This window comes from Pangasianodon hypophthalmus, chromosome 4, assembly GCF_027358585.1.
Source record: "Pangasianodon hypophthalmus isolate fPanHyp1 chromosome 4, fPanHyp1.pri, whole genome shotgun sequence".
In the NCBI taxonomy this organism is placed as follows: domain Eukaryota; kingdom Metazoa; phylum Chordata; class Actinopteri; order Siluriformes; family Pangasiidae; genus Pangasianodon; species Pangasianodon hypophthalmus.
The window spans coordinates 32,595,018-32,611,117 of record NC_069713.1 but is presented as its reverse complement, the minus strand read 5'-3'; the positions used below and the strand labels follow the sequence as shown (position 1 = coordinate 32,611,117).

The 16,100-nt window shown below is 41.6% G+C and overlaps 1 protein-coding gene across 1 annotated transcript; it reads right to left on the bottom strand.

Annotated features, from left to right (window-relative positions):
- Positions 1 to 2,883: 2,883 nt before the first annotated feature.
- prmt5 (protein arginine methyltransferase 5) lies at positions 2,884 to 15,508 on the bottom strand. Its single transcript, XM_026935828.3, has 16 exons — positions 15,331 to 15,508; positions 13,926 to 14,044; positions 12,843 to 12,928; positions 11,585 to 11,719; positions 11,025 to 11,137; positions 10,640 to 10,689; positions 10,378 to 10,541; positions 10,139 to 10,300; positions 8,572 to 8,649; positions 8,419 to 8,477; positions 6,318 to 6,440; positions 6,050 to 6,225; positions 4,871 to 5,074; positions 4,636 to 4,746; positions 3,459 to 3,523; positions 2,884 to 3,367 (listed from the first exon to the last, which is right to left on the bottom strand). Exons 1-16 carry the CDS (start codon positions 15,426 to 15,428, stop codon positions 3,215 to 3,217), a joined length of 1,896 nt encoding a protein of 631 aa, XP_026791629.3. The 5' UTR covers positions 15,429 to 15,508; the 3' UTR covers positions 2,884 to 3,214.
- Positions 15,509 to 16,100: the final 592 nt, after the last annotated feature.

Genomic DNA, 16,100 nt, shown 5'->3' with positions numbered 1-16,100 from the left:
TCCTCTGGCTTTCTAAACCTGCATGATTCATCCTGATGCTCTATTCCAGCTTTGCTCTTCCTGCTTCTTTGGCTTTCTGCATTGTGACTCACTTCAAGTCAAGTGCAACACAATAATACTGTAGCATAGTGCACAGCACAACATAAAGTGCACATTCATGACAGTGTGAGGAAATGCAAAATATAAAATAAATAGGAACGTGCATGCTAGACAGGAAAACAGAACAATGTTGGGTGGATTATATGAAATAGCTGAAGAAGAGCTGACCATAGCTGAGACGTTAAAACCGGTTCAAGCAAATGACTGTAAACTCTTAAAAATTAAGCAATTGAAAAAGTTGTACCAATGGTCACAGAAGCAACAGGATGGAGAAAAGTGTTGCGTGGCAGTAGGACTGGGGGTATAAGAGCATTGTCTCTGAGGGCCTAATACAGTCCATGAGTTAATGATCTAGTTTTAAAGTGCACGTGTGTGGTGATGGTCATTCTTGCTGGGTTTTGGGGACAACAGTGTGTTGATAGTCTGTATGGCCTCAGGGAAGAAGCTGTTTCAGAGTCTGTTGCGGCTAAAAGTTCATGAGAGAGGTGGGACGGGTCGTCTACGGTGCTAGTGGTCTTGTGGCTGCAGCTCTTTTGGTAGGAATGTTGATAGTTGGTAGAGATCCCAATGACTGTTTAGCAAAATCTGCTGTAGAGTCCTGTGGTCTGAGACAGTGCAGTTGCCTTACCATACAATAAACCATCTGGTCACTTCTGATCAGGATGGAAGAAAGAAGATTTGCTCTCTTCATCTTCCACAGAAGTGAAGACCCTGAATGGATTTGTTAGCTAAGCAGGTAGAAGGTGAGGTCCTCTGCTTTTGACTCTCTCCACAATGTGCTATTGATGTGTAGTGGAGAGTGATCACCTCAGGCCTAATAATAATGAGATGATGTACAGGAGTTCCTAATAAATTGGTAGGTGAGTGTACATTACAGTGGGTGGTCAGTGGTCTCAAAACTGGGTGTACGGGGTGGCCTGGGTGGTTCTGAGACTCCCGGCCTGAATTATTGTCCCAGTCTGGCCCTGGAAGTGACATTATCTATGTACTTGGTAAAGCTCCAGTGTATTTCTCCTTGAATATATTCCAGGCTGGATACTCAAAACAATCCTGAAGTGGTGAGATGGCCACCAGGTTCTCACTCGCTTCAGAACTAGTCCGGCATGTTTGAGCAGTGGTTTGTAAGCTGGAATTATCATAACAAAGGATTGATCCCAGCAGTCAAGGTGGGGCCAGGGTGCAGCCGTGTATTCACCATGTTTGTGTATCCAAGGTCTAGTCCGTTTGCTCCCCGGATCACAAACTCAACATACCGGCAGAATTTATCATATAATGACACTGTATACTTTTAGTGTCTATATCTGGATTTTTTTTTTTTTAACTAAACACGAAGCCTACCCGGTGCCACAGCCATCCGTGGCCAGGAATCAAGAAAGCAAAATTGGCCGTGCTCTCTGGGGGGAAGGCCCAGTCTCTCGCCTCTGTCAATCAGAATGACGCTAGCCAATAGTACGAGCCTGTGAGCTCAGGTATGTAGAAGAGGGCAGATAGCGCTTTCCTGTAAGTGTATCGCACTGCCATGTTATTCAGCATGAGCAGCAGATAGAAAGATGTGTTTGACTGGCTTCAAGCATCTCAGAGGAAGCAAGTGTTAGCTGGTGGGTGAGAATTGCATCCAAATTCATCCAGGTGACCAAACTGCAGAGAAAATTGGTGGGGAAAAGTTGCTATGCTGCCAGGATTTTTTTCTAATGAATTTAGTTGGTTCTATCATAAACAAGCCACTAGCCTAGTTTAAACGACTGCAACCCTGACCAGGCAGTTACTAAGCATGCCGCAAATGCATCAAAGCAAAAAAAGATATATATCTTTGACCTATGAAAACATTTACAAGCAACTTTACAACACTGTCACTATGTGAAACTTACCTCCAGTGCAAGCCAAGTGTATGCTAGATTTATACAATATATGGCCAGAAGTTTGTGGAACATGAGTGTGTGACCATCATACACTCCTGTGGGCCTTGCCCAAACTATACACAATTGCATAGAACGTCTCTGTGTGCTGTAGCATTACAGTTTCCCTTCACTGGAACTAAGAGACACAAACCTGTTCCAGCATGACAATGCCCCTGTGCACAAAGCGCGCTCCATGAAGACATGGTGTGTGAAGGTTGGAGTGGAAGAACTCGAGTGTCCTGCACAGAGCCCTGACCTCAACCACACTGAACACCTTTGGGATGAACTGGAACTGGAGACTCCTTACCCAACATCAGCACCTGACCTCACTAATGCTCTTGTAGCTGAATGAACACAAATCCCCACAGCCACGCTCCAACATCTAGTGGAAAGCTTCCCAGAAGAGTGGAGCTCATTATAACAGTAAAGAAGGGATGAAATCTGGAATGAGACGTTCAACAAGCACATATGGGTGTGATAGTCAGACGTCCAGAAACTTGGCCTTATAGATAATAACTGATTGTTTTTGTATCGAAACACTGATTAACAACAATACATTCATTAAAAAAAAGAAGATAAACTTGGCTTTTATTGTAAACATTTTTTCATGGAATAAAGGAAAAGGTATTTCTTGCGCTCCTCTAAGATAAGATTCGATTCACCTCGATTCCAAGTGGGAAGAGTGTGAAAGTTAATTATATCTTATCAGTGCATACAGTCTGGCTGCCTGACAAGACAGTGTGTTTCTCCGTCCAAAATATAGCCGAGAAAATGCTCGTGAATATATACCCTGTAATCTGCCTGCTCTGTAGGACCTGTTCTAACAGAATGTCTGCGTAGATATTTCTGAAATAAGCAGATTAATATTTCAATGAAAAAGAAACAGTATGATTTTTTTTTTATTCATGTCATATGACAAGTGTCATCAGGAAGAACATAAAACAGTACGAAAAGGGAGTTATGACAATAAAAAAAATTCAGTTTAATTATCTAGCTTTGGGACTGTCTGGATGTCCTACGAACTTGGCAGTTCAGTGCACAGAACCAAGATTAGAAAACTTTCAGTGGGTGTAGTGACAATAAGCCCAGATTCTCAAGTGTTACCTGTAAACTGTAACCAAAAAAAAAAGTCATGCTCAAAACTGACCAAATCTATCACCAAGTGCTGCACTGTACGTTATTACTAGAGACCAAAACAACATAGTACATGTCTCCCTCTACAAGCCGATAGTGTAAGACCGTCCCGCGGGGTTGTGAATGGCCGAGCAGATGGGCTCAGTGACGGCCCACTCGTACCACACCTTCTTCCCGTTGTTACACCTCCAGAACTTCACACTCACGTCATCGCCGCCAGACAGGGGAATGGGTTGCTACAGGTGGAGGGGAGAAGCCAAAAAAACAGAGCAATCAGCTTCATCCATCTATACGGGTCACTAATCAAAACAAATCAGAGGTGCTTACTTTGAGAGGAAAGAGGATTGGGAACCAGGAGAACATTCCGGGTGAGTGGGTCTCTGGTCTAATACCTAAAATGGAAAACAAGGTTTTACATCATCCTTTCCACTGCCTGTGATCAACACCTCTGTCCTACGAAAGGCTGATTTACATTTACCGGTAACTACGCGTTAGATGCATTAGATGGTTGCCGTGTGTATCTTGTTGTCATTCGGCACGTCGCTTATGAAATTAACGCGATGTGTCCGTGTGATTCAATACCAGCGTAAATAGTGGCGGCAGTATAGCAGCATGCGACCCCAACTGAATAAACTAACTAACCTGTCTCACATCACATACATTACAGCTCTGTGCAAAAGTCTTAGGCACATGTAAAGAAATGCTGTAGAGTAAAGACGCCTTCAGAAATAATGAAACTAAATGTTTCTACATTAAAAAATCCTATAAAGAGCAGTAAACAGTAATAAATGAAACAAAGTCAGTATTTAATGTGACGATCCTTCACTTTAAATAAATAAAGCAGTATCTGAGGTGCAGTGTGTGCAGTTTTATAAGGAAATGAGCTGGAAGTGTTACTGAGCATCTTGCAGAAGCAGCCACAGTTCTTCTGGAGACTTTGACTGTCGACTCGCTTCTTATTTCTGCAGCGAAACCCAGCAGCCTTCATTATGTTTTTATCTGAAAAGTGTCTCTTATGGAATCTGCTGCTTTCTTTACTGACATACAAACATTTTTCTGTAACGTTTCATTTTGAAAAAAAACACAAAACAAAACACAGGGTGCCAAGACTTTTGCACAGTACCGTATATACTACGAGTAACAGTCTTCCTATTACAGACAGTGTTGGAATTTTAAAAACCTATTATATCTAATGAAAGACCTGCTTCAGGTTCCAGTCTTCTAGAGCTTCTAGATTAGTAAATATTTTGAGGGTTTATTATTTGAGACACAGATCAGTTTTAGAGAGTAACGGAGCTCATCAGTGTGTTTAAATCGCTAAACTTTACAGTTAAACCAGAGAGCCGAGGATGTTTTGGCTCTGACGTGCCGTCTAACGGACGCCGCAGTGAACCCTCCAGACGTGCGTAAGATACGCGAGCGAGTATGTGAATAATGCGACTGCAGGGGCGCGTGTTTGCGTGGTGAAAGTGAAGTATATTTGCACCTGAAAACCGATACTTACTAAGCATAACGTCTTTGTACAGCGTGGTCTCAAAATATCCAGCAAAACCGTGAAGCACAGAGTTACAGGACACGGTGAAACGCAGACACTGATATCTGTTGTTGTTCATATCTGAGAGAAAAAAAAAAAAGCAGCAGTTAGTTAGAGGACTTCTGCAAGGCTAAACTATTACCTGTAAATGATAAGCCTTTCTCTTTCTGCGTAAGGTCTGAGCACGTGTACCTGCACAGCTTACCTGTAGTTGGGTGTACGAAGGTAAAGCAGGGTTTGGGGTCAGCAAGCTGGTGGAAGTTGTGCAGCCTCACTACATACGGGGTTTCAAAATGGCACTCGGGGTCCTTGTCCCGCTCCCGACAGCTTCGCACTTCGTTATACAGCTTCGACGAGGACAGAGGAGCCAAAAACGAGGTGTAGGAGCAGGGAATACTCACTCCGTCTTCTGCAAAACAAACACAAACAAAAAAACAAAGTGAAATGTAAGGCATCTAGAGCACTGACACACACTGAGTGGTTGAAATTTAGAAGTAGGCATATCGTCTTTCATGGAATCTGTACATCCAACTTCCTCCATTCGCTCCTTTAGGGACAAGATTTTAAAATGCGAGAACATTACCTGTGATTGAGGAATGTGCAATTAAAACACTAATTTCAGTTAAGGGAAGACTGTCATCTTCAGGACTAGAGAGACTCGACAGAGAGAGAGACAGACTTTGATTTTACTTGTCAGGAATTTCAAAACTGAAAAAAATTTAAAAGTATGACAACCTCGACTAAATACATCCCAGTATCATGGTATTAATCGACCATACAAAAAAAAAAAAAAAAAACGCAAACCAGTGGGAAAAAAATTAAGTGAAAAATGTATAACAAGTGTCTTTGCACATCCTTGTATCCTTTATATAAAAAAAACAAAACAAAACAAAATCCCTAATTGATCTTTCTAAGAAAGATATTTCTGAGAATGTCAGTCTTACACTGTCAGTAATTAGCATGTTGTTACAAACTAAAAGAGAGTCAAAAATATCTTTAAGAAAGATTAATTAGGGGATTTGTTTTTGTTAAAGATACAAGGACATGCAAAGACACTTACGTACAAAGATTTTTATACTTTTATACTGTAATGCATCGTTCTCTTTTAGCTTATAACAGGATAATTACTGACAGTGTAAGACTGTCATTCTCAAACATATATTTCTTATATAGTTTATAACGTAAGACAAAAGAGAGTGGCGGAGTCAAAGCCAAACGCAAAAGGGATGAGCACCACTGAAGTAAGAAATTTGATTGAGTAAATAAATATATAAATAAATGATGGGTATTTGTTAATAGACAGAAGTGAATCCTAATCATTATTTAGAAGAATCAGTGCTGAGGTTGTGCACTGTGACTAACTGTGAAACGGTTAAAAACCCACCTTTGAGAAAGTGCTGTGCTCCATCAAGGCACTCAGGTGAAAGCTCATTATCACCGAACGATCCTAAAAGCTCACTGACAATGATGTCTGCTTTCTCTGGAGCTGTCCACTCCCGCATGTCACATGATATAACGGTCACCTGATCTCCCCATTCTTCAAACTTCCAGTTCTCCAGCCTGCGGAGAACAAAAAAAAAAAACTTTACTGCTTTCTTTTCGACACCTTTAGCAAAGAAAAACAGTGGTTTTAAATAAAGAGGTCACCATACGTGACAACGGCATTGGGGTTCTTCTCCACGGCATACACACGCAGCTTTCTGTCCGCCTGCTTGGCGGCACGTAGCGAGGCGTTCACCAGAGGGCCGCGTCCAGCACCCAGCACCATCAGCACTCTAGGAAAGACACAGTAATACCACATAATCACAAAAACAGCACATTCTTGCTTAGTGACCTGTCCATCATCCGTGCATGATTAACTAAAATCTTCTCCTGATTCAAACTCTTGTGAGAAATTTATCCCAAAGGCCTTTCTTGCATTTTTAGCTCTTTAAGTCTATATGAAGCCAATTTTTATTTTAGAATCACTTGAAAGATTTTTTCCCAAATGAGGTTCATTATTTAAGGATCTTCCTTTGATTCTGAATATTCTGAAAAACATCTGGTTAGTGGTCCATGTCATACATGGATCTGACAAAAAAAAAAGTCCATGGAGTGAATTTTGTGGTTTTACCTGTTACTCATAACTACAAATGAGACTCTGAGTTGAATCTGTATTCATAAATAAATGAAATAAATGTTTTTGCCAAACTATAAAACATTAGGGGTGTAACGATCCAGCATATCGTATCGCTCGATATGAGGCTCTTGATTTTTTTTTTTCTTAACAGCAGGGTGTGGTTGGGCAACATCTCAGAACGCAGTGTTGTGGAGACACTAAGTTATCTCCCAAGTCTGGATCCCGAAAGAGATCCTGACACACCAGGACGTCTTTTATGTCACGAACCCTGGGTACCAGTGTTTTCCATCGGATGGGGTTGTCCGATGAAAAACAGTTTAATCAAGCACTTAAAAATATGATTCATGAGTTCATTCATTAAAGCCTCCATGGGGTTTTCCCCATTTGAATTACTGTACAGGCACAAGCCCCGGGGCATCTTCAGACATCATTAGAGAAAACTGGCAGAAATTCAGTACATTCTGGACCTGAGAGCGGCAGTCCAGACTGCATGACTATGGAACAACGGCTACGGGACGTTATTCAGACTTCACCAGCCCGCTGACTGACCTCAGTAAAAAGGGAGCGCCAGATCCGGTCCAGTGGACGGAGCCACGGTTAAAGCGGTTGTGTGTGGAGGCCTGTTGTTGCATTCTCCTGACTTTTCTCTCCCTTTTGCTCTGCAGACTGACGTGTCAGACAGAGGCTGGGGGCCATTTTGTCCAGGGTGGTGGAGGAGGAGGAGGAGGAGGAGGAACGCCCCGTGCTGTACATCAGCCGGAAGCTCTCGGTAAGAGAGAAGAAGTACATCACAATAGAAAAGGAGTGTCTGGCTATCGAGTGGGCGGTCCTCACCCTCAGGTACTACCTACTGGGACACCACTTTACCCTCTGTTCCGATCACGCCCCGCTCCTCGCCAAGGCGGTTTGGGGGGGTTACAGACGGCTTAAGGGGGCGGTGGGGGTATGTGGCAGCTGGGGCGTGGTTGAGCGTCAGCTGCGGACAGAGAGGAGGCGGGCTGAACCGGCACGTAATACGTGATGATTCTCATCTTCGTTTTATTACCGTCAGTCTACTGTGTGTTTCTTTATGCTTTCAGTAACCTGACATAGAGAGAGAGGCATAGCTGGCGGAGCTTGCAACACACACACACGCGCACACACACACGCACGGAAACTTTGAACTTGAACATGGTGAAAGCCACAAGCTAGTGACAGCACCTTTTCAGTTGGTTTGTCTGTGGTCGAGTTTCTGAAAGTGTGCTGAAAAGCACGGTGGCAAAAATAAACATGAGTTCAGAGCTCGGCTAAAATTCCAGGAATCTTCCTCAACACACACACACACACCGAGTTCTACACACAATTCTTCTAAGAACGCTGTTTTTCCAGGGCCAAAACACCCGCATACTAGCCACATCTCCTTCAGTCTCACACCAGTGAATGCCTGTGAAACCCGTGCTTCATTTTCCTCCATTCTAATGCGCAGCTTTTGGTTTAATCAATGGAAGCACAAAAGGCGTACAATCACGCAATGCCTCTTTTTGCTGTAGCGAAAACATACAGTTTTACATCAGATGTGAATTTTGTGTATTGTTATGCTCCTAAGAAATATCTGGTTGGAAAAAGAAAAAAAAAAAAAAACATTTAATACTCACTGTACGTTGGTTTCTTTTTGCTCTTCTGGAACTCTGTCTAGCAGACATTTATACACCGCCTGAGGACGAGGATAAACGAACCACATTAGTGGCACGAGGTACGCAAACACAACACACAAGTCAAACAGCTGCACCACTGTGTTCTCTGCTCACCTGCTGGTACTGCGAATACTTAATGGGGTCTTTTTCAAAAACCTCGTACGTCTGTGACTCCAAATTGTCCATCAGAGGCTAAAAAGAACACATTTGTAAGATATCGATGTGACCTGAGGTCCTGTTTGTTCATGTACAATGGATATAAAAAGTTTACACACCCCCGTTACAGTGCAGGTTTTTGTAAAGTAAAGCTTGTTTATGGAAAAAAGAAATATAAAAAGCTTACAATAACCTAGTTGCATAAATATACACACCGCTAAACTATTACTTTGTTGAAGCAGCTTTTGATTTTATTACACCACTCAGTCTTTTTGGCTCAGAATCTATCAGCGTGCCTTTTCAATATTTTCTCACTCTTTCCTGCAAAACCCTTTTTTGATCCTTCAGACTGTAAGAGCATCTCCTGCACACAGCTGCTTCAGGTCACCTCACAGAGTTTAGTTGTATTCAGGTCTGGGCTCTGGCTCGGCCATTCAGAAACATTGATCTTACTTTGGTGAAGCCGTTCGTTTGTTGTTGTGGATGTGTGCTTTGGGTCGTTGTCGTGCTGAAAGGTGAAATTCCTTTTCATCTTCAGCTCACTAGCAGACACCTGAAGGTTTTGCACTAATATCGACTAGTACTTGTAGCTATTCATGATTCCCTCCTCCTTGGTAAAAGCCCCAGTTCTGGCTGAAGAAAAGCAGCCCTAAAGCACGATGCTGCCACCACCATGCTTCACCGTGGCTATGGTGTTCTTTTGGTGATGTGCTTTTTTATTTGCACCAAACATACCTTTTGGAATTGGTCACATCAGACTAGAACACATTTTGACACATGATTTGGGGTGATTAAGTTGAGCTTGGATGTTTTTTGTGAGAAAGGGCTTCTTCTACTCTGCAGCCCAGACATGTGAAGAATATGGGAGATTGTGTCACATGCAGAGAGTTATCAGTACGTGTCAGATGTTCCTGCAGCTCCTTTAATGTTGCTGTAGGTCTCTTGGCAGCCTCCCTGGTAAGATTTTGTCTTGTTCTTTTGTAAATTTTGGAGAGACGTCCTGTTCTTGGTGATGTCACTGTGGTGCTCCATTTTCTCCACTTGTTGACGGCCTTCACAGTGCTCCATGGTACATCTAATCATTTGGAACTTCTTTTATACCCCTCTCCTGATCGATACTTTTCAACAGTGAGATACCATGCATGCTTTGTAAGCTCTTTGGGTTCAGATGAAACCAAGAAGATGTGAATAAGATCCTACAGAAACAGCTGAACTTTATTTGGGGTTAATCAGAATAATCTGATTGATGACAGCTGTATGATAATTACTTTTGAACATGAGGTTGAATCTGATTGGTTCATTCTGAACACAATTATAAAAGGGTGTGTATACTTATGCAACCAGGTTATTGGAACTTTTTTATTTTTCCCTAAAATGTCTGATTGTTTTTCACTTAATTTTCATACATTGAGGGTGGAAAAAGTTCTGACCTGATCTATCTGAGGTTCATTTTTTAACATCACAACAGCCTGCTGTTTTAGCAGGAGTGTGTAGACTTTTTTATATCCGTTGTATACGTACACACCTGTAGCGGTGACTGCAGGTAGTCCTCGTATCCCTTGGCAAACAGCTCATAAGCGTTGGGTGCTGGCCGGTTCTGGTTGAGGTATTCTAGGTACTGCAGATAGGTGCGGAAGTCCTTCTCGCTGTGGCGACTCGTCCCGGTAAATATAAACTGAGACTCGAGCTGGAGTGGACAAGAAGAAAATAAAGTTTACACAGTAACTTTAAAAACATCAATGTACAACCGGGAACGCCGCTTACCTTGAAGAGGCGAAATATGATTCGCTGATGGGCTTTTGAGAGCACCGGAAACCCTTTCTTATTGGTCAGGAATATGCTGGTGGGAAGAATGGCAGCTTTGATTGGTTCCCCAAGCCACTTGTCAATCACATTGTCAGAGGGAATGTCCGCACCGATCTCAATGGCTTTGGACAGACGCAAAATATAGAATTAGGACGTAATATTGAGATATAAAACACATTTTCTTTTAAAGTTCTTCGAAACCTTAAAACGCGACACTCACCAAGACAAATCCTTTTGTTGTAGTCGCAAAGTGTTCGGAATGAATGCCACCTAAGAGAATCAAAGCAAAGACAGAAAAGATAGTATTTAAGTAGAAGAATTTGTACATATCAAAGATACTCATCCTGCTTTAATCAGATTTTCATACATTAAAGTAAACGATACATAAGACTCTGGCATACTCTTGTTTAAAAAAATAATAATAATTAGATGTAATTGAAGTTCTACTTTAAAACATTTAATGCACCACATACTGTATAAACGCTAGAATTGTAAAATAATCAGTTAGATTTCAGTTTAAATATCAACAACTTTAATATTTAGTCACCCAACACGACTGAGCTGTTCATCCCTATTGGAAATGCTACTGTAGAACATTTTCTCACCAGCCCCAGGTTTTCTCTTCATTGTCAGCATCGTCTATTTGTTTACTTGGCTCGTTAACAACGAGGTCTTCACGAGTGTCCTCGGGTGCTAACAGGGGAACTCGGATCCAGAACTGAAACACCGTGAAAAGCAGCATCGTGGATACAAGCAGCAAAAATATGTGTATCTAATGATATCTGTAACTTTACAACAGCGCACTCGTTGAAAATGCCATAATGACACTCAGGGAATTATTAAATAATGCTAATCATATTTTAAGAGTTTCTAAGTGCCTGGAAATTCACTTAGATGACTTTTGCTAATGGTGGCTTCTTATCGTTGATGAGAAATGCCATAAAGGATGTGAAGTTTGCCTGAGCACCAGCTGGTCACTTCATGATATACGGTTAAAGGAAAACAATCGACTTTGTTTGGTGTGTTTCGCATCACACCGCCTCGGCGTTGATTATTTTCTCGTAACACCACATCACGCTCTGTTGTGTTGTACTCCTTAAACAGATTAAACCAATCTGCAGGTTTAAGGAACACTGCTTTTGATACCAAATAGCTGCATGCTCACCATGGAAGAATGGTGTCCGGTATGTAGGTGGTTTAGCAGGACTCGGGCCAAGTTGGCACACTGCGCGCCCCTCAGTGGGATCATGAAGGCGGGTAACCCCAGGTAGGCACAGAAATTCAGCTCCTGGACCAGCGCCTGCAAGGACAGAGAGTTAATTGCAAACGTTGAGAATATAGCTTAGGTATGATTCCTGAATCGGTTCTCTGTTACGCAAACAATCCACTATTATTAAAAAGTGTATTTAGTTACAAAATAAGCAGGTTAACCTTTCAGTTTACAGCGCCGCTGCCGCAGCGGGAGATTTGACCCGCCACTTCAGGCAATAACAGACAGACAGACAGACTGACTCGGCTGAAAAACCAATCAGAGCTTCCGGTTCAGCTTGGGGGCGGGGACATTTCTCCTAAAGTGGATCTCCTACGAGCGATAAAGGGTTAACCGCACTCTGGCACTCACTGATGCTTAATAATCACGTTTCGAATCACTATCTCTAATGTTTCAACAATTTATGACACATGCACTTAAGTGAATTCTGACTCGATTACAGGAACATTCCTCAAATCATATTCTCCAAATAAAGTCAGTAAGGAGTGCTGGGGAAGTGTTTAGCGAAACAGACCGTTACTACGGAGACACACATCCTACTGCGGAGACGTGAACACGTCCTCGATTTTTAAAACTTCTTTTAGAATTATTGCTGTCTAACTTCGTGAACTCATTCTTTGCTATTAGGAGTAAAATCCAAAGTAAAGCACGTGGGATTGAAACAAACTACTCAGACGTTCATTAAAAGGTGTGTTGTGCCCCGTTACTGTATTATAATCAGACTCTGACTCCATATAGCGCTAAAAAGCCAAATACAGTCAGTCTGTATGTTTTTATAGACCAACGACAGATACACTTCTTCTCTCAGACACAAAGCTGATCACAGAGCAGCATCCCAAGATCTGAGGAAACAGACAGTTGTGCATGTGGGTTCTTTACTGTTTAATAAAATTCATTTAAAGAATATTTGCTCGGTGTTTGGTGTTCTACTCGCAGTATTTGTTGCAGCACATGATATTAGATTAGATTAGATTCAACGTTATTGTCATTGCGCAGAGTACGCGTACAGAGCCAATGAAATGCATGATATTTGTTTAAATATCATTAATAGCTCAGATTTGATTAAATATCGTTAAACTTTGGGAGCAGTCGTGCCACCTCAGCCAACCGCAGCATACGATGGTCTTCTAATCTAAAACTTTATCTGACTTACGGCCTCGGAGTTCCTGCGCTCTGTGGTCAGTTCGGAGTCGGCATCTATCCATGGTGAGAGCTTCCCCACAATGAGAGTGTTCCAGTCTGGTTACACACACACACACACACACACACACACACACACACACACACAGAGCTTAATAATGATAATGAATACAGCAGTGTTTATGACCAGCCGATAAAAATGCTATTTAGCTCGTTAAATGCATTAAGGAGAGACATTCGCATATGCTTTTATGATTATGTACTACATCATCTTTACGCCCTCACCAAAAGTCGTTGGCAAACATTTCAGCTATGAGCACGTGGAGTTCTGTCCTCAAATCGCATCTGAAATATATTACTTAAGTCTGGCTAGTATCTTTAGTTTAACCATGAGGTGACTGCAGGAGAGTTACAAGATGGACGGCTTTGCGTCATATAACACGTTAGTCTCAGGCACCCTGTTGTTTTTAGTACAATCTTTGTTATAGATGTTTATTTTCTGGCTTCTACATTATTGATTCAGTACAAAAACATTTTAGATTCCAAACATTAGTTTTCCAGCACAAAATGAAACGTTACAGAAAAATGTTTGTATGTCAGTAAAGAAAGCAGCAGATTCCATAAGAGACACTTTTCAGATAAAAACATAATGAAGGCTGCTGGGTTTCGCTGCAGAAATAAGAAGCGAGTCGACAGTCAAAGTCTCCAGAAGAACTGTGGCTGCTTCTGCAAGATGCTCAGTAACACTTCCAGCTCATTTCCTTATAAAACTGCACACACTGCACCTCAGATACTGCTTTATTTATTTAAAGCGAAGGATCGTCACATTAAATACTGACTTTGTTTCATTTATTACTGTTTACTGCTCTTTATAGGATTTTTTTAAATGTAGAAACATTTAATTTCATTATTTTTGAAGGCGTCTTTACTCTACAGCATTTCTTTACACGTGCCTGAGACTTTTGCACAGAACTGTGTGTGTGTGTGTGTGTATATATATATATATATATATATATATATATATATATATATATATATATACGTATATATATGTGCGGAAATGGAAATGTACAACTGTAAGTGAGTGACTTCTCACCGCGTCCACACAGCAGCAGGTCAGAGCGGGTCTGAGCTCCGGGTCTGGCCTTGGCAGGGTCCAGTTCATACTCTCTCCGGAAACGAGGATGGAAGAGGGGCATGCACAGGAAGTCGAAGCTGCAGACATTATTTTATTACAAAACAAAACTTGATAAACAGGAAAAAACAAGAACTTAAATAAAAATAGCACACTAATTACTGAAGTCTGCTGGAAGGACAACTTGATAAACAGGACGATTCAGCGGCAGTGTTGCTCGCTGACAACTTTTTATTATTTTTATTCAAATTATCAGAATTATTATTGTTTTTATTTATTTACATTTTGTATCTGTTTTTTTTTCACTTCTTTATGGAAGTTTTTCATATTTTTTTGGGCACTTGGTTACCAAACCTATATAGCATGATACATACTGCATAGCATAAAAATACCTTTATCATATCACGATATAATATTTTTATATAATTTATAATAAGATATATTATTTTTGTTATATTGCCCAAGCGAGTTTTTTCATCAGTAGCAGTTTCATTCACGTCTATTTCCCAGCTCCTGCTTCTTTTATCCGCACTCGTTATAGAAATTACCTCGGAGAAATACGAGAAACAAGTTATAATTATTATTTTCTCTTTAAAAAAAAAAAGAAACTCTTCAATTCTATTTTTAAAAACTCTTCCTTCTTCTTTGGATATGCAAATGATCATGAGGATTCAATGAATATGCAAATGAACCGATGGCGTCATCTGACAACATCCAGGGATTAACGGCGTCATCTGGCGACTTCTAGAGCATGGATTAGCTACTTTCCCCTGAAATGAACATCTCAGGCTACTATATTAAAGTTTTAGAGCCTTATTGGGGTTCTTGGCACAGCTGAAAACCCGCAAATTTGCGTGAACACACACTTTCTCCTCAGAAGCTCCGCCTTCAGCATGGCCATGAGCAACCCTCGTGGCTGTAGGAACATATCTAATATCCGATTTGTTGATTTATTGTAATACTGAAGGTTTATAATCACACGTTAATGAACTTCTGAGACTCAGATACACCACTGGTCCTGACTTCATTAGCACTGGTGATAATTATACCCTATACAGCTAGCAAATGCGTTAGCTAGCCTACCTGACCGGTTTGTTAGCAGCAATAAATAACTATATAGCGCTATTTAAGAGTCAAAACAACACCCCAATCCGCACCACAACACTACACAATGTGTGAAAATACTTCAGTACATGGTGTATTATTTAAATAAGCCGCTTAGCACTGCAGTGTGAGGATTTAGAGGTAGAATAGAGAGTCTGTGAGCATCACGTGCAGTTACCAAGGCAGCCGAACTTCACTGTAAATACACCCGAAACTGCTACTCCATGGCCCGGTGAGAGCACCGGCCATTTTCAGGGCTTACCCTAGTTTTGCGACTGCGGCGAGTGTATCTGCCACCTCAGGAACACAACTTAAATCTCTCCCGCAGGACACCCTGCTCCCTGTGCTGGCGGACGCCATGGTTTACAGCAGAGATGGGAGGGAAAAAGGAAAAGTCAGCCACACCGCTATACAGAAATGGCCGCCATGTTGGCTCAACGGAAAGTGACGATAGACGGTAACAACCAATTGGTTTTCAGAGCCAAAATGGCGACGGCTGTGAGTGTAGTTTCTTCCCGCGAAATCCCGCGAGATTTAAACGACAGAGTGAGAACTGTGGACCAGACAAGACAGAGATGTGTGGGTATGAAAATGGATGCAAAATTTGAGTACTGTTATGAAGTATTCTACATGTCTTACCCTCAAAACACACACACACTCACACACACATACACATATGAACCATTCTACATGTTTTACCCTCAAAAAACATACACACACACACATATACAAATTATCCATCCATTTTCTGTACTGTTTACTATACACAGGGTCATGGGGAGCCTGGAGCGTATCCTGGGGTCTGGGGCACAAGGCAGTGAACATGATGGACAGGGTGCAAACCCATCACAGGGCACACACGCACACTCACACACACACACACACACACACACACACACACACACACACACTATGGACAATTTGGATATGCTAATCAGCCTACAACGCATGTCTTTGGACTGGGGAGGAAACTGGAGTACCCGGAGGAAACCCCTGAAGCACAAGGAGAACATGCAAACTCCACTCTCTCTC

Coding starts and splice junctions, on each gene's coding strand:
- prmt5 (XM_026935828.3), bottom strand. CDS start 15,428: ATGGCGTCCGCCAGCACAGGGAGCAGGGTGTCCTGCGGGAGAGATTTA. Junction 6,226..6,317: donor AACCCCAATGCCGTTGTCAC/GTATGGTGACCT, acceptor TGTTCTCCGCAG/GCTGGAGAACTGGAAGTTTG. Junction 5,075..6,049: donor AGCACAGCACTTTCTCAAAG/GTGGGTTTTTAA, acceptor TTTGTTTTGCAG/AAGACGGAGTGAGTATTCCC.